The sequence below is a fragment of the Diospyros lotus genome, chromosome 12 (assembly GCF_014633365.1).
Source record: "Diospyros lotus cultivar Yz01 chromosome 12, ASM1463336v1, whole genome shotgun sequence".
NCBI lineage: Eukaryota > Viridiplantae > Streptophyta > Magnoliopsida > Ericales > Ebenaceae > Diospyros > Diospyros lotus.
In genome coordinates, this window is record NC_068349.1 from 19251856 (window position 1) to 19278011 (window position 26156).

At 39.1% G+C, this 26156-nt stretch overlaps 1 protein-coding gene across 8 annotated transcripts in view; it reads left to right on the forward strand.

Annotated features, from left to right (window-relative positions):
• The window catches only part of LOC127786643 (uncharacterized), a 109918-nt gene that overhangs the window by 61377 nt on the left and 22385 nt on the right, over nt 1-26156 (forward strand). For 7 of the 8 annotated variants that reach the window (XR_008020023.1, XR_008020024.1, XM_052314174.1 and 4 more), the window contains 3 exons: nt 8189-8265; nt 8399-8522; nt 15248-15312. Coding sequence is in view for 6 of the 8 variants with exons in the window: in XM_052314174.1 (XP_052170134.1) it covers nt 8189-8265; nt 8399-8522; nt 15248-15312 (266 nt within the window). In the remaining 2 variants the exon portion in view is untranslated. The remainder of the gene's footprint in view (nt 1-8188; nt 8266-8398; nt 8523-15247; nt 15313-26156) is intronic. The other variant, XM_052314176.1, reaches the window with a different exon arrangement.

A 26156-nucleotide genomic window follows, 5' to 3' on the forward strand; every position in this document is an offset into this window, starting at 1 on the left:
CAATTCAACAAACCTAATAAACCCTTTTGTCTTGACATTTCCCCCCACCTTAAAACATTTATTATCCCCAAGAAATGCCAACCCTCCACATCTTCCAATATGCTTTTTCCTTTTCTTCACAACTTGGATGGCACAATGTTGAAAAACTTCTGTAAGCTTAACAAATTGTCAATAGCTCTCTTGGACTCATGCTGAAACAAAACCAGAAGCGACCACTCTGGTTGTCGCAGTTAGCAGCTAAAACCTGTCGATTGCTATTCACACCAATTTTCCCCATCACCACTCCTTCAATGTTGACTGTTTGGAGTCCAGAGGAATGACTAACTGTGTTTGTGGCTTCCTTTAACAGTTCATCTCCATCTAGTACAACTAAGGATGTTAAACACGCATACTTAGTTGCAGTTAATGGCTTTCGAACAGGCCAACTGCCATCTTCTAGTGCAAAAATATGAACCCTTAGGTGCAACAATGGAGAAATGTGGGCTTGCCTTGGATACTCAAACAAAAGCTATCTGTGAGCATCAGAACTAGGAGCTGCTGCGACACCAATCTCAGTCATTGTTCCATCCTTCAATACAATAGACAAAAATTCAAATTGGCCAGTTGGAGTAAGAACAAACAAAGCAAAAGGAGTTTTGTTCTTCATATCAAAACTTTTGACTTCTTTACCTATCTTCCTTAGCTTTCCTCCAGCTACCAACTTTCCTCGAAATTCCTTACGACTTTGAACCTGTTCTTTATTGAGGAAATTCCTGTTAGGATCATAACTCTTAGGAGACTTTCCAAAGTTGCTACTAGGACATGCCTTGATTAATTGTAATTCTAGAGGTTGCGCAATCAAAGTTCTCATATTCCCAATCTTATCATGCGGAACAAGCAGGGTGTCCAACTCTCTCCTTGTCTCCCTCTTATTATTGAGAGAGAAGTCAACATCTCTCTTTTCAGTGAGCATGCCTTGCTCTCTTGAATCACCAGCTTCAGCTTCTGTTAACTCTGTTACAACCACCATCGAAAACTAGTTTGCACCTTTTGAAATGACAACACCACCATTGTACTGATTAGGGTTAGAATCCTTCATGTTGGCAGTGAGATATCCTCTAGTTAGTGTTGTCTTCACTTTCTCATTGCTTGTTTTAACCAAGGCTAAGGAATCCTTAGCTTTTCCCAAAACCAAATCCCATACATTAGTCGATTCTCCATTTACTAGACTAGGCACTTGGGGTAATGCAAGGGGCTTTGCTTCCTTGATAGAACCCTTGCACAATTGATTGAGTTTTAGCTCTAAACAGTAGGAACTCCTCAATTACAGTAGCTTACAAGTTACAACCATGGATATTAGCGAATACAAGGAAAGAAAACAAAACAGGCCTATTTGAGAGGGCCTTACTCTCCAATGACTTCTTCAACAATTTTTCCAGATGCCTTCTCTCTCCTCCTCCCTCCCCTTTTACACCTATCTCTCATTCTATTTCAGCCACGTGAATGAATATTTCCTTCTGACCAACTTCTGACTCTTTTGTCCCTGAATCAATTCCCTTGGTTGCCCCCATTGTTCCTTTTCTTTTACACCTTTGATAGGTGAGACTAATGGGAGTCCTAACATTCCTCTGTCAATCTCTCCAATAATCCTTCATTTTTCTCCTGCCAGCTCTCATTAGGCACATCCTGATGTATTAGCCCCTCTTTTGGTTGCGTAACAACTGTAACAGAATTCATGTCAACGGAGTTCTCCTTAAATGGAGTTTCAATAGTATTTGCAGTAGGCAAATTGCCTTCCTCTGCAGTGTCAATTGCCAATATATCTCCTTCCGCAACAACTCCATCTTTTGAATCAACCTTCTCTGATGGTGTTGCAGTGATTATTCTTGCAACTGCCATTCTTGTCTAGACATCAGATGCATGAAAGCTATTCTCTTCGCAGTTCTGATCTCCAATTTGATTTATAGCCTACATATCCACTGAATCATCAGCTTCAATTGTAAAATGTGGTCTACACGGATCTCCTTGTCCAATCTCTCTTCATCTCTGGAATCTTGAGTTACCATTGTCTGGTTCACTTCAGTTCGTTGCTTAGATTCCTGTAACCCAAAATCATGCGAGAGGACTCTATCACCAATTTCCTCTCCATTGATTGAGTTTTTAGTCAGAACTTCTTGATCCAATGTAGGTAATTCAACAACATTTTTTTCTTTCTGTTCGCTGGAATATTTTAGAGGTTCACTTTCAACATTTTTCTCCTCCAAGAATTCTTTGTTTCGGTCGTAATTATTTGAAACATCTCCTCCCAACTTATCAAAGAACTCAGTTGGAATACTGACTTGATTCATCTTAGACAATATTACCTCAAACTCCTATAGCTGCTTGTGTAACATACTGCTGGCTTCCTTGCATATCCGGTTGTTCCGTTCGCACATCTTCTTACGCATTTGATCCACTGTGCTGTCCAACTTCTTCTTTATCACCAATTCCATGGACTCTTCAATGGTCCCCATGCGGATCTACATATCTGTCGCTGTTGTCGTCACTTGTTGCAATTGTGTCTCCATCTATTTCATCTTAGTGTTGATGTCCTTAGGAGTTAAGATTGCCATAGTTGTCTATGAACTTGCGTCCAAATTCACAATTGGCTACCATAGTCCCCTTCAAATCGGAGATTGTTGGGATTTACAAATCGGCTTAGATTGCCAGAACTCGCTTGATACAATCATTTCCTATACTTGCCTTGGTCACCTGCTACGAATTGCTTAACAGTCCTGTATCCACCGCTATCATAGTTGGAATTGAGGAATCAACAACTTGATAATCGCCTCTAGCATCGCTTCACTGAATCGCCTGCTAGTAATAACCTATCAACAGTCGAACCTTGATCAATTGCTGAAATTATCGGAATCGTAGTCGTGAGTCAGCCGACCCTAATTCTGCCGTCCAAAATCGCTAGAATTAGCTGTTAGGAGTTGTTGGAATCACAACCATGGAGCGAGCGCCATTGGATTACAGTGGCCGAACCTAGATTAACTCCAATACTTGCCTAATCCAATTGGTCAATTGAACTTCCAAAATTCGAGCCTAACCATTAAGAAATTACTGGAATGGCAATCGGAATCGTCGGAATTACTGTTGGAAATGCCTAGCCTACTAGCCTCCAAAAGTCGGACAACACTTACCGGATTTCACAACCGAGAGTCAATTGTCAGCTTCATCTTCAAGACTCGGAGCGAGAATTACTTGCTCATTCTAATTTGCCAGAATCATCGAAATTCGCAACTCAATCATTTCCGCTAAGAGTTGTTTGAATTTCGCCCCGCCTACTGACCTTCAAGTTGAATCAGATTAGAATTGCCAAAGTTCACAGCCTAGAATTCAATTGGAATCACCGCCTGTGGAATTCGCTTAACTGATTTGCTATTATGTGTCATTGGACTTCTAATCGGAATCTCCTTAATCATCGCTCAATCAGTTCTGATAATGGCTGAGGTTGCCTTCCTGAATTGCAACTACAACAGCTGAAGTTTGCCAGTTCTGTAGCGGCTAAGAGAGTAGTCTTTGAGACCTTCAGAATCAAATTAGAAACGATTGCCTATCAATGGCCAAGAATCACCGTCTGAATTTGCTTCCAATGATCCCTTTGCTCAGCTTGGAATCTGGCTTTGATTTTTTTAGAATCAGATCAGAACAACTATTGAATTTTTGAACTCACAACTGATGAACGACTGCTTTGATATGAAATTGTCATTTACCTAGGGTTTAGATTGGAAATCAGAAGAATTCGAGGTAATTTGGACTAGGAACAGAAGGATTGGGGAATAATTGGACATAAATGACGAAGATAGTAGATAGAAATGAGGGAGAGTTGCAGACATAATAGAGGAAGGGAATGACTAGAGAGAAGGTAGAGGGAAACAGGAGGGAATTTGAGAGAGAATTGATGAGAGGGGAAAGCTGAAATTCAATATCATTCACATGTCCTATCAACAGACTTCAGTAGCTTTATATAGCTACTTTATAGAAAAAAAACAAACTAACAAAAAAAATACAACCAAAGGAAAATACTAGTAAAATGTAAAATAGGCTAATTACTATTTTAGCCCTAGTAAACCCTTGGGTTCATACATATGCATATGGTTAGTCTTATGATCTTGTGTGTAATAACCTCTTATGTATCTCAACTTCGCTTGCCTATGTAGTTAAAACTCAAGAGAACCCCTAATAGGTTGGGAAGCTTTTGAATGTTAAAGTGAGTCATTTCGAAAAATTAACCATATAAAGTGCCTTGTAGTCCTTGTGATGTTAAAGATGGTGGTGAAGTTAAACCTTTATAACTTGGAAGATGAGGTCTCATGGTCTTGCTTTCTGTTCTGGCCAAGCAGAACTTTGATTTACATTTATGCACAAAAGTATTTTTTTTTTTTTTCCAGAAACTAGAATGTGTTACTGAACTGTGGGCGCATGAACCATTTAAAAATGATTTTTCTAGAATTAGTTATGAATTTTCTTGTAAAGCCTATCCATAGAACCCGGGAAGACATGCTGTGGCACAGCAGTCCACTTCAACAATTTATTGGTGCCTGTAGAAGTTGTATAAAAACATGAAAAAAGTACACATGATACCTCTGCAAGTCTAGTTTATAGGAAAATTTGTTTTACTAGAATCTAAGTTGTGTGCAAAAAGATAGTCAGACTGTGCAGTGTAGTCAATCTGAAGGAACAACTGACTTTGAGTCTCATTTAGGAAGGTTAAAATCTTACATAATTAACTGAATTTTGGATATGTTGTAGCCTAATGAGTAAATTTTCCAATGGGGTACGACTTGCGTGAAAATGTAGGGATTTGGTTAGTCAAATACTCTAAAAGGAAAAAATGCATCACAGTAGGAGCAAAACTAAGAACAATCAAATTTATACAATTTTTAGAAGGGTCAAATGGTTTCCTTTCGAGACCATATTTTTACTCAAGGTTGAAATATATGTCTTCCAACCTTATGTCAAGCTCGTAGGTTGCAGGAGAATTGTGCAGACCATTGTAGCAGATTATCTCTCTACAATTGGTGGTTAGCAGTCAGTTACATCTTGTAACTATTCTTGCAACTTGTATTAGAGAACAAGAAGAATTTTGAATACAATTCTCATATTCCCTCTCAATTCAATTCTTTGTTTACCCTCTAATTTCTCCCTATTTCTCTCTTTTCCATTCTTCCTTCTCGTTTCTACATTAGGAACAAAAAGAAATGGTTGCTGCTTTTGAAATTGAAGCAGCGTGTAGCCATGGCCAACATGTACTAAAACGCGTAGAGGAGGCCTATAAATTGGCCTCCCCAAACTCAATTGTTTCCATCCCAATATCCTCTTTTTCAAAAAGAAAAATAGAGAGTTAGAAAGAAAAGAGTGTTTTCTCCAATTTTTAAAAGAGATTGTTTTTATCTCACAGTGATTTAGAGGGAAAGTTGTAACTCCTATTATTTTTCATAGTGAATTCTTCTATCATTGCCCGTGGTTTTTATCCTGATTTGTTTGGGGGTTTTACATGTAAATTTTTTGTGTTCAATTTTCTTCATTATTATTATTATTATTGTTTTTCTCAAATTATTAGTTACAATCCTGCTCTAATCCGATATTATTTTACAACAAGTGGTTCAAGACCTTGGTCTTGACACCATTGGAAAAATTTCACCAATTTTTACGTTGGTTTGTATATTTTAAAAATTCAATTTCAGTGAGACATTGGGTGACAACCACAACAAAGAAAAATTGGTAGGTCTCTTAAGCCCAAGGGTGGGCTGAAAACAACTCAGATGTAGTGTAAAATGACAATATCACTAAGGTTCAATCCAAATATGTTTAGATGCATTAAAATTCTGATTATCACCTTTTATCATGATTTTAAAATAAATGGTTGCATTTTCAAATGAATTAAGGGTGTGGCTCCTTAGTGATCATTGGGTTAACTTATTTAATCAAAAGAAATATGTCTAAGGGATTTACTAGAGGAGCTAAGGGGGAAGGAATTAATTTAACAATGAAAGTTGAAATAATTATCATTTTGTAAAAAACAAATCTCTCAATTTTTGATTTAGTAACACGCTCGGGAGAGTGGGGTGTTTCATAACTAGTCTAAATGCATATAATGATTTAAATATTGGCTTAGTGTTGAGGTTTGAACTCAAGATTTGAGTCTGTTGTGATACTATGTTGAATTTTTAACTACTATCTAAATCTAAAAGTTTAAGTTGTTAGATAAAAGGGTTAATTTTATCTTTTATATTAGATCAATTAGACTGTTGTATCCTGAACTTATAGCCAATTTTTAATTTTATCAAGTTTTGACCTTTGTTTCAATTTGATCATCAAACTTTAACTTTTATTTCAATTTTATTCTCAATCGACCAGGCGTGTGTCCCAACTTACGTAACGACTGATGTGGTGTGCTGATGTGTCCAATGCTGGACAAATCAACAAAACGACGTTGTTTTGGGTGAAATTAATAATCAAATATGTGGTGGGCAAAATGGCTAGTTTGGTCAACCCAAATCTGGGTGATGAAGACAAGGGAGGTTTAATGAAGTCCAGCGAAGGGTGATGACCAGTGACGGCGTGCGTGAGCTGTCGGTGAAGGCATGCGAGAGGCAATAGTTGCGATGGCATGGTGGCCGGTGTCTGAAGGCGATCAGAGGCAGCAGATCTGGGCTGCTGTTGGCCGCGTTGCAGAAGGAAGACAAGGCGACGGTTGGTGTAGAGGCGGCTGGAGATGGTGTTGCTCGTTGTGGTGGCGATAGAGGAGGAAGACACCTAGCTACCCCGCTTCCCCTCTCACTCTCTATCAAAAACAATCCACTGCTTTTCCTGCTTTTGATTCTCTCAGCTGCACCAAAATAATAAACAAAAAGATAGCAAATTCGAAGGTTCGATTCGTCTCCGATCGACGTTTGTGCTACTCGTTGTCTCGTCGGAATGGGTCGCTCTAAATTTGGTGCTTTTGTTGGGGTTTTCGGAACAGAAGTCCAGATTTGGAATTGGGTCTTGGTTTTTTATTTTTATTTTTATTTGGGACTAAATTGGGATCTAGGTTTTGGACTTTTATTGTTTTGGTGAAGTGGGTTTTTGATTGATTTGAGTTTGGTTCTTGTTTTTTATTTAATTTGGCAATCCGTCTGACGTTCTCTTGATTTTGTGAGAGCGGGTGGCGGGTTTTCGAGCTTTTGTTTGTTGTGGCAATGGCCGCGAGCGATGGTCGACAGTGGCATGTGTTCCTCCTTTACCCCCACCGCCGCAAGCGACACCATCTCTGGTCACCTCTACATCGATTGTCGCCTTGTCTTCCTCCTGGAACGCAGTCGAAAACAGCCTAGATTTGTTGCCTCTGACCGCCTTCAGATGTCGACCACCTTGCCATTGCGACTGACGCCTCTTGCACGCCTTCATCGACGGCTCAGCCACTTCGTCGCCGTCGCCAGTCATCGCCCTTTGTCGGCCTTCATTGAACCTCCCTTGTTTTTGCCATTAACAAGAAGCTTCAGCCAAACCAAATCTGGGTTGACCCAACCCGCCATTTTGCCCACTCCAGATTTGATTATTAATTTCAGCCAAAACGACGTTGTTTTGCCTTACGGTTTGTGACAAAAGCAAAGGCAAAACGACGTCATTTTGCTAATGTGTCCATTACTGAACACATTAGCATGCCACATAAGCTGGAGCACGTTTTTAGTGGATTGAGGATAAAATTGAAATAAAAGTTAAAGTTCGGCGACTAAATTGAAGCAAAGGTCAAAACTGGTTAAAATTGAAAATTGACCCTAAGTTCAGAATATAACAGTCTAATCGGCCTTTATATTATCATTTCTCTCAACAAATAGGATCGCTAAAGAGGCTAATGTTTTAAATTAAATAACTATTACGAGTTCTTTACACGGCATGCCATTTCTTTTTTGCTCTAGTTTAATGGAAAAAGCAATAGATTCATATGCAAACATGCTCTTGTTTTTCAGCTTTAGTTTTATGGAGAAAGCAAAAGTGTTATGACACAGCCTCTAGGTTATACCTGATACTTAGGTGAACATGTTACCTCATACCTGATTTTCTGCTTTATGATATTATTTCTATTGTAGGAATTATTTTTTTTAGGTAAACTTTTAATAGGTAAACAATAATTTATCGTCTACATTTTATTTTACTTAATTATCTGTCATTTCAACAGATGGGAGCCTATATACTGCAACTCCAATTGATCCGGTCTTCATCCTGTTGCCCATTTTTGAGGAAGCACGAATGAAGGTACAACCATCTTATTGGTGCTTTATATATGGGTCTAGTAACCTAAGATATGCACCATTTTCATTGTAAGGTTTAGAATTGTAGTTTCCTTGATACTATTAGGTTCTTATGTACCTCCTTTTTAATGGTGCAGAAGGGGGATGATCTGGGGAAGTTTCGTCAGCTAGATGAGATAATTTTCATTAATGGCTATCCTGGATATCAATGTTTGTTTTCCATTGCGGAGAAATATATGCAAGTAGTTTGTGATTTTAAAGGTAATGCTCTATGTGATTGTTCTCAAAAGTATGGTTGTTGCTGAAAACCTACTATATGATATCATGGCCAAGTTTTTGGCAGAATATATATTTTCTGTTGAAAGTCTATTTGAGAAATGAGGGATTCAATTGTTTCTTCAGTGATGAGCACTAAAAAGATACAAAACCCATTGTGAATGAAACCAGACCTAACATCTATTAAATTGATTGCTACAAAAGAGGGTTGAACTAAGGTCACTTGTGAACCCTCGCTGGATGGTGGATAGGGAGGGGAGGGGAAACTTTCCTTTGTTTGGGAGGGTGTTTCATAATGGAAGGGAGAGGGGTTCACGATACCTTCCCCTCCCAAATCCCATTTTGCCTTGGGAAAGAAGTAGTATTAAATTATTCATAAATATTGCGGAGAAAAAATAAAATCTCTCTTATATTCTGAATGTGCTGTACATAGACAATATTTATACACAAAAGTTCACCTAATTAAGGAGGTTCCACCTCTCTATCAATTCCTAAAAATCTGGGATTGCTAAGAATCAAGAATCAACTAATCTAAATAGTAAATATATAATTTCCTAGCTGTCATAGCTATTCTATAAATAAACAATAAATTTACAGATCTGCAACAAATATTTTTATTGAATTCACTATTTTGTCCTTGTTATTTTTATAAAAGCTCAATAAAATTTTGAAAGTGAAGGTTATAATTGTCAGTTTTTTTTTTTTTTTTTTTGTGACTTTACCATTCTATCTTCTTCCATTCTCCATCCAAAATGAACTCCTTTATGTTTCATTCTCATAAGGGCAAGATAACAACCTTTATGTTCCCTTCCTTACCCTTCTATTTTATTCAGTTCCATTATGGACTGTTATATCCCCTATCCCCATCCCTATCCCAAACAAACCCAAGGGGTTTCATACTAAACTTTTTTGACTTCTTGGACTTGGAAGATTACCGATTGAAGGTTGAAAACCAAAATAATGAGAACATTTTTGGTTTTCTTAGTCATTGGGGATAGGCATGTAGCTATTCCTAAGGGGTGGGCACAATTCAGTTAAACCTGACTTTACCAAACCGAAATATTGAATTTTGGTTATTTCAATTGATTGGTTTTTCTGGATTATTTGGTTCAGTTCAGTATCAATTTTCATAAATTTTTTTGGTTTGGTTTTCCCCAAAAAAATAAAAAAACAAGTTAAAACCAAAATAATTGAATGCTGTATAAATATATATTAAGATTATTCTATAATTATGGATATATCATATATGTCATTCTAGCCACTCTGAGATGTCACGTTGCTGAGTGCTGCATGCCTAGCAACAATTTAATGTATAATGCTAAAATGTATAACTTTTGTAACTTTTGTTTGCTTCATTGTTTTGTAACTTTCGTATAACTTTTATTTGCTTCATTGTTTTGTAACTTTTGTATAACTTTTATTTGCTTAAGTTGTAATTACGTTATTTTGGGTTAAATTGGTTATTTCTGTCATTTCAATCTAGACGGTTATTTTGGTTTTGTGAAACTTAAGGAGAAAACCTATCTTTTAATATTCATATTTTACTTCATTAAATTCATAGACTATACACCTATATATATATATACAAATACAATGGGCCATGGGCCATGGGCTCTAACATAGGATAAGCCCTAAACTATAACCATATAACTCAACACTCTCCCTCAAACTAGAGCATATATATCATATACACCAAGCTTGCTACAAATATGCTCAATTCGAGAACCCTGAGAGACTTAGTGAAGACATCTGCTAACTGGTAATTGGAATTGACAAAATCTGTGGTAATACAACCAGATAAAATCTTTATACAGCCAGATAAAATCTTCTCTCAAATGAAGTGACAATCTATCTTGATATGTTTGGTCCTCTCATGAAAGATTGGATTGGAAGCAATATGTAATGCAGCTTGATTGTCGCAAATTAATTTCATCTGTGATATCTCCCCAAACTTGAGCTCCTGAAGCAATTGTTTTAACCAGATAAATTCACACGTTGCCAAGGCTATAACACGATATTCTGCTTCTGCACTCGACCTAGCAACAATCTCCTGCTTCTTACTTTTCCAAGATACTAGGTTTCCTCCAACCAGAATACAATATCCTGACGTAAACCGTCTATTAGAAGGAGAACTTGCCCAATCAGCATCAGAATATCCAACTACTTAAGTATGACCTATGTCCTCATACAATAGTCCTCTACCTGGAGTTCCCTTAATATACCTGAGAATTCGGACTATCGCATCCCAGTTGCTATCACAAGGAGACTGTAAAAACTTACTAAAAAAGAAATATCTGGGCGAGTGATAGTGAGATAATTAAGTTTTCCAACTAGCCTACGGTATCTTCCAAGATCAGCAAGGGGCTCTCCTGTCCTGATAAGAGCTTTACATTAGGGTCCATAGGAGAATCTATAGGTTTACAATCAAACATTCTAGTTTCTTCTAGAATGTCTAACGCATACTTTCGTTGAGAGATAACAATACTAGAACTAGACTGATCAACTTCTATGCCAAGAAAATATTTAAGTAACCCCAAGTCCTTAGTCTAAAAATGATGGAAAAGATGTTTCTTCAACTGAATAATACCATCCTAATCATCACTTGTAATAACAATATCATCCACATAGACAACCAAGTATATACACATCCCCTGTGATGTGTGTTTATAAAAAACTGAATGATCAAACTCACTACAAGTCATACCAAAGTCTTGAATGATAGCATTGAAACGACCAAACCAAACTCGAGGAGACTGCTTCAACCCATATAGTGATACAACGGCTAGTGGCACATAGCTACTATAGAGAGAAACAAACGCACAGAGGACATCTTAGCAACAGGGGAAAAAGTGTCATCATAGTCAAGGGCATAAACTTGAGTATACTCTTTGGAAACCAAACGGGCCTTAAGGCGATTAACCTGACCATCAGGATCCACCTTGACAGTATAGATCCACCGACAGCTGACAAGAGATTTCCCGGGGGGTAAAGGAACCAAATCCCAAGTATCATTGGAATGCAAAGCAATCATCTCATCCACCATTGCTTGTCGCCACTCTGGATCAGAAAGTGCCTCACTAACAGTCTTAGGTATTGAAACAGAGGATAAGGAAGACACAAAAGCACAAAAAGGAGACGAGAGACGGTGATAGCTAAGAAAATTATAAATGGGGTGAGAATTGCGAGAAGAACGGGTACCTTTTCGAAGGGCAATAGGAAGCAGATCCTCAGAGGGCAGGACCGCAGTAGGTGGAGAGACTAGAGCAAAATGTGAGGCAGCAGGAGTTGCCGAAGTACTAGGAGATACGGGAGAAAGTGCAGGAACATCTCCACCGGGAGGAGACTGAGGCTGATGACACCATTGATAAACCTACAAAGGGGTAGAAAAAGGAATAGGGAGAATAGGAGCAGGAGGACTCACGGGAAGAGGGATTGCCTTAGAAATGGGTTGACACCCGGAAGGAGGCGAAGAGTAGAAAGGAGATGACTCAAAGAAGGTAACATCTGCTGAAAGAAAATAGCGACGAGTGTCAGGAGAATAACATTGATAACCCTTCTGAAGGCGAGAGTAACCAAGAAAAATGCACTTAATGGATCGAGTAGACAATTTTTCTTGATTGGGAGACAGGTTATGGACAAAGTAGGTGCAACCAAAGACACGAGGAGGAAGAATATATAATGGTTGATCAGGAAACAAGAGAGAGTGAGGAATCTGGTGTTGAAGAATCGAGGAGGGCATCTTGTTAATGAGATAGCAAGCAGCAAGGACAGCTTTAGCCCAAAAGCGAAAAGGGACATCATGATGTAGAAGAAGAGTGCGAGCAGTTTCAATCAAATGTCTGTTTTTACGCTCAACAACCCCATTCTGCTATGGTGTATATGCACAAGATGACTGATGCAAGATCCCTTGAGAAGACATAAAGGTAGTAAAGGGAAGAGAAAAATACTCAGGGGCATTGTCATTGCGCAATACTTGGACAGAGGTATGAAATTGCGTTTTGATTTTAGCACAAAAGGATTCAAAAATTGAGAATAATTCAGAACGATTTTTCATTAAATATAACCATGTGCAACAAGAATAATCGTCGATAAACGTTACAAAATATTGAAAACCCAAAACAGACACGACACGACTAGGACCCTAGACATCAGAATGAACTAAAGCAAATGGGGACACAGCTCGATTATTGACACGCTTTGGAAAAAAAGTGTGAGGCTCACAATGAAAAGATGACAAACTAGATAAACTGGGGACCATCTTCTGAAACTTAGCCAAACTAGGATGTCCCAAACGATTGTGGAGAAGAGAAGGAGACTCAATCACTGAGCAAGCAACAGGCGATGTAGGAAGGTTGAGATGATAAAGACTCTGCGACTCACATCCGACGCCAATCATCTGTCACGTACCGCGATCCTGGATAGTACCAGAATGATCATCAAAGGTGATAGAACAATTTAAGGCATACGTAAGTTTACTTACAGAGACAAGATTAAAAGGACAACGAGAAAGATAAATGACAGAACCTAAAGGCAAAGAAGGTAAGGGTTTGGCAGTGCCAATAGCTTTAGCAACTGCTTTGAAGGTAAAGAAATAGAATTAGTAAAATGAGAGAACAAATGGGATTACCAGAGATGTGGTTAGAAGCACTTGAGTCCAAGACCCATAGTCCCGAAGAAGATGACTGAGCTAGACAGGCAATGGAATCACCAGTGTGGGCAACAGAAGCAACTGTGGATGAGGTTTGCTGGGACGTCTTATACTTAAGATATTCATCATAGTCAGCCCCAGTGAGAAGGACAGATTGCGGTGGATGACCATCAAAGGACTCAGATCGAGAACCATGAGCATGAGCAACATTAACACGAGAAGGGCGGCCATGCAACTTATAACACTGTTTGTTAGTATGCCCCCCACTTGTGACAGTAGTTACACTTGGGGTGTTTGCCCCGATTACCACTATCTCCTCTCTGTTCACCACTACTCTGAACCTGTGAAGCCATGACTAAATGATCACCTGCAGAAGATGGAGGCACTGTAGGAACAGAAGAAACTCGAAGAAGACGAGAATACACTTCATCCATAGTAGGCATAGTAGGACTAGCAAGAATTTGATCACGAACAGGAGCAAGCCCAGGACCAATGGCAGCAAGAGTACACACCATGAAGAACTTATCCCGCTGAGCTAGATCCTCTGTAGCAGTCTTACCAGTAGGGTAACAAGGAGTTAAATTCAGCTTTAATGGAGGCCATCCGACCAAGAAAATCAGGAAGAGTCAAACCCCGTTGTCATAAACTGAGCAGATTAGACACCACTGAATATAGGCGTTGAATGTCATTAGTGTATAACGCCTTGGCCTGAGCCCACAATTCACAACATGTGGTATAGTTAGTATAGATCGGATGAAGAGAGGGATCAATTGACTGCCACATGAGACTGCACAATAGAGCATCAGCTCTCTGCCACTCAGATTTATTTGTGGTCACATTCTCGGCTTTTGTAGTTAGATGATCCTGTAAACCTTGACCCATACACCATAGTTCAACTGTCTTGGACTAAGAGATATAATTGGAACTGCCCATTAACTTCTCAGTAGCAATTGCTGGAGAGGGAGACAAAATACCAAAGGAGGAGCCAGATTTACTAGTACCAGCCATGTTGGATCAAAGGGAGCCCTACAAGATCAATAAATCTGAAACAAAAGGGTGAAATAAGCCAAAAAATAAAGGCTGGATGATCCAGCACAGTGAACAGGCGCACCGGAGTGACGGCAGATGGCGGATGCCTGTGATCGGTAGCGGTGGATGGCGACGAAACCACCGGATTTGGGATGGACTGAAGGAGGCGAGTCCAATGGTGAAGACGACGTTGTGATCGGAGCACTGGTGAGAGAGATCGGAGCAAAAACATCTCCGTGAACAGTGCGAGGCGCGCGCGTGGTGGCGGCAACGACGACATTCCTCCGGGGGTCAATAGATTAGAGGCCGGTGAACGCAACGGTGGTGGTGGTGTGCGTGATCGATGGCTGGACGATGAAGACCTGTTGCTGACCAGTAGCACGCGCACGCGTTGGAAACGCAGTGGGTGGCGACGGCGGTGGCACGGCAGGCTACGGCAGTCAATGGCGACGCGACCGACGGTGGTCATCGGTGATGTGGGTGGTGTCGGCGGCAGCGGCGGCGGCGACTAGGGTTTGTATTAAAAATTAGGATTTGTATTTTGATTCTGATACCATGTGAAACTTAGGAAGAAAACATAGCTTTTAATATGTATATTTCACTTCATTAAATTCATAGACTATACACCTATATATATATACAAATACAATGGGCCATGGGCTCTAACATAGGATAAGCCTTAGACTATAACCATATAACTCAACAGGTTTAATGTAAATATCAATTTGGTTTGGTTGAAATGTTAATAAATTCAATGTTTTGGTTTGGTTGCAAAATCACTAAAAGCCAACCAAAAAACCCAAATTCACACCCCTACTTCACCAGTTGGTTGCATATAGGTTCTTAGTCATGGTTTAAAATGTCCTAACTGCATATTCTGCACTAGCAAGTACATTCTAATTTAACCCAAGCCCACCCCCCAAAAAAGAAAAAGAAGAAAATGTGGTAAGTTCATAGTGATAAAAGCCAAGTTGAAGCTTCTTATTTTGACTAAGAAACTAATATCTATTAATAATGTTTTCTCTCCTTGCAGAAGTTGGATGTACGAAGTTTTTCAGACTTAATGATTCAAAAGTATTGAGTTGGTTGAGCTATAAGGTAGTTATCGCATCTTTACTCCTGATATTTGATCCTCCATGACAATTTTCTTTTCTTTTTTGATTGGTGAAGCAATTAATGTTAAAGGTGCCAAGCATGTTTTATTAAAGTTAAAATTCCATTAGCCTCATTGAGCCACAAAGACTCTGGAGGCAGAAAAGAACTGAGATATAATTAAATCTACTTCCCAAAGAGACCAATAACCATATATAATTATAGTTGTCAAAGGCACTCCTAGTCTGTGGGCTCAGCTGAGTGTGCCTTGCTCCATGGGGCACATGCCTCACCTTAAGGTGTGTGCCTTTTGCACCCATGTCATAATGTTTTTTGGAAGGTCTTGTTAAAATCTAATGAGTAGTGTCCCAAAAAAAGAAAATAGAATTTGAGAAAACAATACACCCATTAGCTATCTAACATAAACCCTAACCTTAAAACAAAACCTCTCAATAGCTATTCAACATAAAACCCTAAACCCTAAAGTGAAAGAAGAAAGGATTGAAAGAGACCTAATAGCAGATTCGACCATCAAATCTCGGTATTAAATTTGTTGGGGGAAACTTGAGGTAATTTTTTGTTTTCTTTTTTATTTCTGAAAGCTTTTGGCTTGATTGTCATTGGAGAATCTTTTTTTTTTTTTTTTCAATATGAAACCACAATAGCATACATCTGTTGTTTTTTTGATTTTTTTTTTTAATTTTGATGAGGATTGAGAAATGAATGTAACTTTTAAAGATTTGAAACAAGGCTTCATGTTGATTTTTGTTATGTTAGGATGATTTAAATATTTCTTGTGATTTGTTATGTTTGCAAATTGCATGTCATTTAGTTGTCATTTCTTGAGTTTGTCTCTTGTGTTGAAAGTTTAATTTGAAACAATGCTTTATGCTGATATTTTAGACTTGTAGTACTTTTTTGAAATAATATTAATTGTTATTAACTTAATATAATGGTTGAAATAATATTTGGTTGTTATTATAGTAATATAGTGTAGATATAACATCTTATTTTTAGTGTACATAATAGGAAACTAGCAAGGATGTATTTTGTATATATATATATATATATATATCGTTCACTTTGATGAATAAGAGATAAGTTCTTCTTCCTAAAATCTTTGCATGGTATTAGAGCCCCCTACACACCCATAAATCACAACATTGCCAGAAAAAACATTCTATCTTCGGAAATCATCCTTTGTCTGACCAACAACATGGGAGTCGCAGACAACATGTTTACCATCATCGGCCACAAGTTGAAAGTGCAAAACTACCTAAAGTGGTCCCAATCTGTCATGATGTTCATCTGCAGAAAGGGGAAGGATGGCTACCTAATTGGAGTCCCAAGTAAACCGAAGGAGGAAGACCCAAAGTTTCGGATGTTGAAATTTGAGAACAACATGGTAATGTCCTGGCTTATTAACTCCATGACTAATGAGATTGGTGAGAAATTTTTGCTATATGATACTGCACATGATATTTGGGAAGCCGCCAAGGAGGCTTATTCACACTTTGAAAATGCATCAGAGTTGTTTGAAATTGAAAGCATACTCGATAATCTACGACAAGGAGAGTCCAGTGTTACCCGGTACTTTAATTCACTAAATAGGTAGTGGCTTCAATTGGATAAGTATGATACAATTCAGTGGAATTGTCCAAAATATGCAACCATATACAAGCAGGTTGTTGAAATGAAGAGATTATACAAGTTCCTTATAGTTTTAAACAAAAACCTAGATGGAGTGTGAGGCAGAATTCTAGGTACAAAACCTCTACTAAGTATTCGAAAGACTTTTTCAAAATTTTGTCGAGAGGGGAGTAGGATGAAAATAATGTTGAAGACTGCCTCTCCAAATTTGGAAACTTTAGCCCTAACCACTTGGGGGAATCAACAATCAACCAAATAGAAAAAGGAGCATCCTTGGCGTGATCACTATCATAAAATAGGTCACACAAGGGACACCTGCTAGGAGATACACAGTAAACCAATAGATTGGAAACCTACTCATGAGAGGAAAGGTTAGGGCAATATAGCTTTTATGGAGGAGACCACTACAGCTTCAGAAGTAAACCTTTTTATCAAGGAACAAATGGAATTGTTGAAAAAGATGACTCAACCCTCAGTGGTTGACTCCGGATTCATTGTTAAACGTGAACTATCAAATGTGTGGATTGTTGATTCAGGAGTATCAAACCCTATGACCGGAGATATCAAGCTATTGACAAGGTTTGATCCCTGTTATGAGAACTGGACTGTAAAGATTGCATATGGGTCCCTATCAAGGGTAGTAAGGACAGTTTCTATAGCTCTATGCAAGAAACTTACACTAAATTCTATTCTCTTGGTTCCTAACTTAGACTACAATCTATTGTCAATTAGTAAACTTACCAATGATCACAATTGTGTTGCCATGTTCTCAAACAATCTATGCGAATTTCAGAATTTGAATTTGGGGAGGATGATTGGCAGTGTTGAGGCATGTTTCTCAAGAAAGATGACTTCCAGAGTAGACAAGTTCATCCCAATAGTTGCTTAACCTTAGACAGTTCTATTTATTCCTATGTTTTTTCTTTTGATAATGATAGTGCAATTATGTTATGGCAGTACAAGTTAGGTCACCCAAATTTTGTCTATCTTAGCAAACTGTTTCCTTCCTTGTTTAAAAATAAAGATCCACATTTGTTTCAATGTGACATTTGTCAATATTCTAAACATATTCGGAACAATTATCCTAACCAAATTTACCAAGCATCCCATTCTTTTTCTATGATTCATGGTGATGTGTGGGGACCCTCTAGAGTAAAAAAAGTTATTGGTTCTTGTTGGTTTATGTCTTTTATTGATGATCATCCACGCTTTACTTGGGTATTTCTTTTGAAAGAAAAATTTGAGGCTAGTCAAATCTTTTAAAATTTCAATTCAATGATCCAAAGTCAATTTCATGCCAAGGTTCAAATCTTGAGAACTGATAATGCCAAGGAATACTTCAATTCTATCCTTGGAGACTATCTTTAAATTAGGGCATTATTCATTAAAGCTCTTGTGTTGATGCACCCCAACAAAACGGGGTTGTTGAACGTAAAAACTAGCATCTTTTGGAAGTGGTCGGATCACTTTTGTTTTCTTCAAATGTCCCTAAACACTTTTGGGGTGAAGCCATTCTTATGGCCACCTATCTCATTAATAGAATGCCCTCATGAATTCTCAACCATCAAACACCAAGTCAAATTCTTCTTCAATCTTTCCCAAACTCTTGGGTTCACTCACATTCCCCTAAAGGTCTTTGGTTGTTTTGCTTCTGTCTATGTCCATCACCAATTCTAAAGCAAGCTCAATACCAAATCCATCAAATGCATATTTCTTGGCTATTGCCCTCATCAAAAACGTTACAAATATTATTCCCCAAAACATAAACGATTCTTTATTTCAATGGATCTAACTTTCTTTGAAAATCAGCAAACTGATATTTAGGGGGAGGACACTCTAATTGACCCTTAGGAATATCAATTTTGGAACATTCCTTTCATTTCGAGTCAACAGCAACTGCAACAACCTGATCCATCCAATTCAAGTTCATAGCAATCACAACCTTACCCCAATTCTTCCACAAGTCAACATCCTTCCCATCCCTTTACCAATGAACTTCAAGTTTACTCTCGAAGGAAGTCTAATCAAGAAGGTATTGAACAATGAACATGTCTTGAGACTGACCAAGGCCCTAACTTGGAACTAAGGGTAAGTGAAGGTAATTCCAACAATAAACTTATTGATGATGAACTCAATTGGCTCATAGCATTGAGAAAGGGTGGGTTAGATCATGCACACAACACCCAATTCAAGACTATATATCATATAAGGGTCTTTCACTGGGTTTTAGTACATTTGTTTCAAGTCTGGATAAAGTGTAGGGCCTTAATAACATACAAGAAGCCCTTAAACAACCAAGGTGGAAGAAGGTTGTTCTTGAGGAAATTCATGAAGAATTTGGAGAAAAATGAATTTCTCTACATTCCTTTGATCAAGAAGTACAATTATATAGAAGTAGGAACTTCCAAATACAGCTTAGGAAACTATACAACTTAGGAAACTACTAAATACAACTTGGGAAATTACTAAATACAGGTTAGGAAACTATACAATTTAGGAGACTGCCAAAAAAGAATCATTAATTCTGAAGATTTTCAGAGGACTCGTGATTTGGAGAAGAACGACACAATACAACAGAAAGGAAGAAATCATCTTATTTTGATTCCACTGGTATGTACACAATCGTTTCATATTTATAATGGAAATCCAACTATAACAACCATGCTAACCATACTATAACAACCGTAACAACTAAATAACCAAAATAAGAAATATTCAACTACTAACCAACAAGACAATGGAGTAGTTGGTTAGTTAGTTTTAACACATCCCCCGCAAGTTGGAGATAGTTGGGGATCCAACAGTCCCAACTTGGAAATAAGACACCGATGTTGAGCTGAGTTGAGAGGCTTAGTGAAGACACCCGCAAGTTATTCCGAAGAAGAAACATGTATAGGAGTAATAAACTTGCGCTTGTACTAATCACGTACAAGATGGCAATTGATATCCAAGTGTTTAGTTCGTTCATGAAACACGGGATTTGTCGTGATGTGAATGGCAACCTGGTTATCACAATGAAGAGGAATAGGACCAAACATTGGAATGTTGAAGTCCTGAAGCAAATAAGAAAGCCAAAGAAGTTCACAAACAATTGTACCCATGCTCCTATACTTTTCTTCAACTGAGGATGCGAAACGGTTGGTTGTTTCTTTGTTTTCCATGACACTAGTGCATTGCCAAGGGAAATACAATATTCGATAAGTGATCTATGGGAAGAGGCACACAAAGCCCAATCTACATCACAATATGCTTTGAGGGATAAAACATTAGAAACTGGAATGTATAGACTTGTAGATGCTATCCCCTTTAAGTAACGAACCACTTGAAGTGTGACAACAAGGTGTGGCTGACGAGGACGAGTCATGAATTGAGTGTGTTGTACAACATAGCTAATGTCGGGCCTAATTAGATTGAAATATAAGAGTTTACCAAGTAAACGGCGATACTGATCTGGAGCAGATAGAAGAACCCCCTCATCAGGGTGCAAGTGTAGCCCTTTGGGTAAAGGAAATGAAGATGGCTTGGCTGCATCCAAACCTGTCCCAGACACTAAGTCATGAATGAACTTATGCTGAGAGATAAACGTGCCTGTAGAAGATTGTGCCACTTCAAGGCCAAGAAAATACTTGAGAAACCCAAGGTCTTTGATACTAAACTTACTGTCAAGTTGGTGCTTCACCTATTGTATCAACTCCGAACTATCTCCGATGATGATAACATCATCCACATATACCAAAAGAGCCTAGAAAGAAGACTTGGTGGATTGGAGAAGAGCAGGAGACTCAGTCACCGAGCAAGCAACAGGCGATGCAGGAAGGCTGTGATGATAGAGAGCCTGCGACTCACATCCGACGCCAATCATTTGTCTCGTACCGCGATCCTGGATAGTAACAGAATGATCCTCAAAGTTGATAGAACAATTTAAGGCACGCGTAAGTTTACTAACAGAGACAAAACTAAAGGGACAATGAGGAAGACAAAGAACATAATCTTAAGGCAGAGAAGGTAAGGGTTTGGCAGTGTCAATAGCTTTAGCAACCGCTTTGGACCCATTGGCTAATGTTACAGAAGGTAAAGAAATAGAGTTAGTAAAATGAGAGAACAAATGGGGATTACCGGAGATATGGTTAGAAGCACTTGAGTCCAGGACCCATGGTCCCAAAGAGGATGACTGAGCGGGACAGGCAGTGGAATCACCAGAGTGGGCGACAAAAGCAACTGTGGATGAGGTTTGTTGTGACGTCTTATACTTGAGATATTCATCATAGTCAGCCCCAGTGAGAAGGACAGATTGCGGTGGATGACCATCAAAGGACTCAGATCGAAAACCATCAGCATGAGCAACATTAACACGAGGAGGGCGACCATGCAACTTATAACACTGTTCCTTAGTATGCCCCACTTGTGACAGTAGTTACACTTAGGGTGTTTTCCCTGATTACCACGATCTCCTCCCTATTCGCCACTACTCTGAACCTGTAAGGCCATGATTGAATGATCACCTGCAGAAGAGGGAGGCACTGTAGGTACAAATGAAACCCGAAGAAGACGAGAATACACTTCATCCATGGTAGGTACAGTAGGACTAGCAAGAATCTGATCACGAACAGGAGCAAGTCCTAGGACCAATGGCAGCAAGAGTACACACCATGAAGAACTTATCCTGCTGAGCTAGATCCTCTGTAGCAGTCTTACCAGCAGATAACAAGGAGTTAAATTCAGCTTTAATAGAGGCCATCCGACCAAGAAAATCAGGAAGAGTCAAACCCTGTTGTCGTAAACAGAGCAGATTAAACACCACTGAATACAGGCGTTGAATGTCATTAGTGTATAACACCTTGGCCTGAGTCCACAATTCACAGCACGTGGTATAGTTAGTATATATCAAATGAAGAGAGGGATCAATTGACTGCCACAGGAGATTGCATAATAAGGCATCAGCTCTCTGCCACTCAAGTTTATTTGTGGTCACATTCTCAGCCTAGGTAGTCAGATGATACTGTAAACCTTGACCCATACACCATAGTTCAACCGCCTTGGACCAAGAGATATAATTGGAACTGCCCATCAACTTCTCAGTAGCAATGGCTGGAGAGGGAGACAAAATACCAGAGAAGGAGCCAGATTTACTGGTACCAGCCATGTTGGACACAAAGGAGCCCTACAAGATCAACGGATCTGAAACAAAAGGGTTAAATAAGCCAAAAAATAAAGGCTAGATGATCCAGCATAGAGAATGAAGTGTGGAGGCGCACTGGAGCGACGGCAGATGGTGGAAGCCAGTGACCGGTGGCGACGGATGGCGACAAAACCACTGGGGCTGGGATGGACTGAAGTAGGCGAGTCCAATGGTGAAGACGGCGTTGCGATCGGAGCACTGGTGAAAGAGATCGGAGCAAAAAAGGCTCCGTGAACAGTGCGAGAGAGGCGGTGCGTGGCAAACGGCAACGACGACGTTCCTCTGGAGGTCAACAGATCGGAGGTCGGCGAACGCAACCGCGGTGATGCTATGCGTGATCGGTGGGTGGACGGTGAAGACCCGCTGCTGACCAATAGCGGGAGCGGCGGTGGCATGGCAGGTTGCAGCGGTCAGTGGTCGTCGGTGATGTGGGTGACGACGACAGCGGCTAGGGTTTGTATGGTGGCTGTTAGGGTTTGTATTTAAAGCTAGGGTTTGTATGGCTCTGATACCATGTGAAACTTAGGAAGGAAACCCTAACTTTTAATATGTATATACCACTTAATTAAATTCATAGACTATACACCTATATATATATACAAATACAATGGGCCATGGGCCGTGGGTTCTAACATAGGATTAACCCTAGACTATAACCATATAACTCAACAAATCTTTATGGAAATCCCTCCAGGCTTTACACATGAAGGAGATGGGAAGACTCAGGTTTGTAAACTCAAGAAAGTCCTATATGGACTCAAACAGTCCCCTCGTGCATGGTTTGTAAGATTTGCAAAGGCCATGCTTTCTATGGGATACCACCAAAGCTGAGGAGACCACACTCTATTTATCAAACATATAGGAGAAAAGGTAACAATTTTGCTTGTCTATGTGAATGATATTATGGTGACAGGGAATGACACAACTGAACACGATTGTCTCAAACAAAACTTAGCTCATGAATTTGAAATCAAAGATCTCGGTCATTTGCGATACTTCTTAGGCATAGAAGTAGCAGACTCAAAGAAAGATATTTTCTTTTCTCAACGAAAATATATCTTGGATTTGCTTGATGAAACAAGGCTATTAGGGGGAAAAGGAGGAAAGATAACTGTTGATCCCAATACAAAATTGCAAGCCAATAAAGGTGGTCAAGAGGTGGACAAAGGGAGATTTCAATGCTTGGTAGGGCAATTAATATATCTGTCACATGCTAGACCTGACATATCATTTGTTGTTAGCCTAGTCAGCTAATTCATGCATGATCCTAATGAAGAACATATGGCAGCAGTAAGGAAGATTCTATATTATCTTAAAGCTACATCTGGAAAAGTGATCTTATTCACTCCATGGACAGACTTAAAGTTTCAAGGATATACAGATGCGGATTATGGTGGCTCACTAGTTAACCGAAGATCTACAATCGGGTACTGTGTATTTCTAGGAGGAAATCTGATCTCCTGGAGGAGTAAAAAGCAAGGGGTGGTGGCTAGATCCAGTGCTGAGGCAAAATTTAGAGCTATAGCTCTAGGTGTATGCTAGCTCTTATGGGTAAAGATTATCCTAAAAGATTTGAAAATTCCGATACAAGGTCCTATTGAACTCTTAGGAGATAATCAATCAACTATAAGTATAGCCTACAATCCGATGCAACATGAAAAAACCAAGCATATTGAAATTGATAGACATTTCCTAAAGAAAAAATTAAACAGCGGTCTATTGAAGATTTCATATATTCCTTCCAACCATCAAGTGGCCGATGTTCTTACGAAAGGTTTGCCAAATACCCAATTTGAAGTCTCGATCAACAAGTTAGGCATGATTGATATCTACTCCCAGCTTGAGGGGAAGCGTTGGAACAAGGATAAGAAGCTATGGCCAAGATCAAGATAGAGATAGGTTGTTTTTATTCTTTTATCTTTTGTATCTATTTTGTGTTTTATCTTCTTATTGTATACATATTCTGGTTCAAGTAACTCCTGAGAAATCAGTTAATTAGGAGGAAACTTGTGCCTTGATCGAAGTGGATAACCAATGGAGGGCAGTTCAAGATGGGTTAGAGGTTAAGGGAGGATGTTTGCATGAAATTGATTACACTAAAACCTTCTAGCAGGATGTTTTTGCTCTGGAGCAATGGAGGACGCATAAGGATAAAGTGAGACAAGAGGAAAGGAAGAAAGGGAAGGGATTCTTTGTTGAAGGGACCAAGACCCTTGTTGTTTTGCTTATTCATGTTTCCATTGGTGTGGCAGCAAGACATAATGTTGTTGCTGCTGAGGAGAAAGAAAAGAGATAGCAAAAGAAAAGGGAAAAACAAGATAAGAAGAAGGAAAAACGAAGAAGAAACTAATGGGTGAAGATGGGCATTGGATGAAGAAACCTTGGCTTGGTTGTAATAAGTTTCTTAGGGACAAGAAACCTTTCAAGGGGAGGGGAATGTCACAACTCAAGGGGAGTTAGAAGGGTATTATTGTAATAAGGTTGTAGTACTTAGTAGGAGGTATTTTGTGAGTTGTTAGGAGCACATGGGTACTATTTTTTAGATTTCATCGACTGTTGAATAGCCCACAAATAGGCCCTAATATGTAGAGAAAGGCATGTTGATGAATGAAGTGGATTCTTATCTCCCTAATTCTCTCTCCCTCTCGTTTCCTCTCTAATTTCTCCCACTCTCTTTCTTTTGATTTCTCTCTCCCTCCTTTAATTCTATCAACCAGTGCTCTCCCTAATTCCAATCACAACCCTAGGTAACCCTAGGAATGTGACAGACTAGAAGAAGGTAATATCTTCTCTAAGCCCAATTCCTGAAATTCTCACAGGTTGGAAGAGAATTTTGTGATGCAGTTTCTCTCCTTTTTAAATTTGCTCACCGAAAGCAGGTTACAATTGAGGTTAGGAACATAAAAAACCGATTCAAGGTTAATTTTTTTAGAAATCATTACAAAACATGTGCCCTTTACTTGAGAGAGAGATCCATCAGCTATACAAACAATGTAGTTACCATGACAAGGGTTATAATTGGTAACCAAAGACATATCTCCAGTCATATGGTCTGTTGCCACAAAGTCAACTGTCCAAGATTTTGGATTTTCCTAACACTTAGTGCATGCATGGAGTTACCTTTTTTGGGTGAGTGAATCGGTTCCCATGGGGGCAGAAGTGCTCTGGAGGGTTTGTTGTAGCATCTTTTGGAGGACTTCAAGTTGTTATTTGCTGAATGGGTTAGTCTCTAAAGTATTTTGAGACTCAGCCATGTTTCCAAGACCCTTTCTTTCTTGGGCTAGCTTCTAATTTGTTGGTTTGCCATGTATCTTCCAGCATGTGTCCTTTGTGTGCCTGATTTTCCGACAATGCTCGCATACTGGTTTATTCCTTTGCTGCTTGTCACGATTAGATTGAACTCCGTAAATTGTCAATGCAGAGTTTTCAGCAGGAGAGAGAATGATGCGTGCCTAGCATTACTTTCTTCCGGCTTTCTTCCTGGCAAACTTCTGAGAAGGTGTCCTGGACGTTCGGAAGGGGCTTGATACTTAGGATTCTTCCTCGCACATCGTCTAGATCCTTGTTGAGCCCAAGAAGGAATTGGTAGACCCAATCTTTTTCAACAATTTTCTTGTATTGTTGACCATCTTCTACGCACTTCCAAACCTTCTCTTCAAGGATATCCAACTGCTGCCATTGTCAAGTTAAGGCATTGAAGTAGTCTATCGCGAACAACTCTCTTTGTTGTAGCTCATGCAGCACGCTTTTTATTCTGAAGATCTCTGAGATGTTGTCAACATTGGAATAAGTCTCCTTAGCTGCATCCCATATTTCCTTTGTCGTTTTGTAATACATAAAATTCTCACCTATTTCATTTGTCATGAAATTTATCAACCATGACATGACCATACTATTTTCTGCCTTCCAGATCTTGAAGGTAGGATTAGTTTCTTGAGGTTGTACAACAAGTCTGGTGAGGTAATCCTCCTTACCTCTCCCACATACGAACAACATGACAGATTGCAACCATCGGATGAAG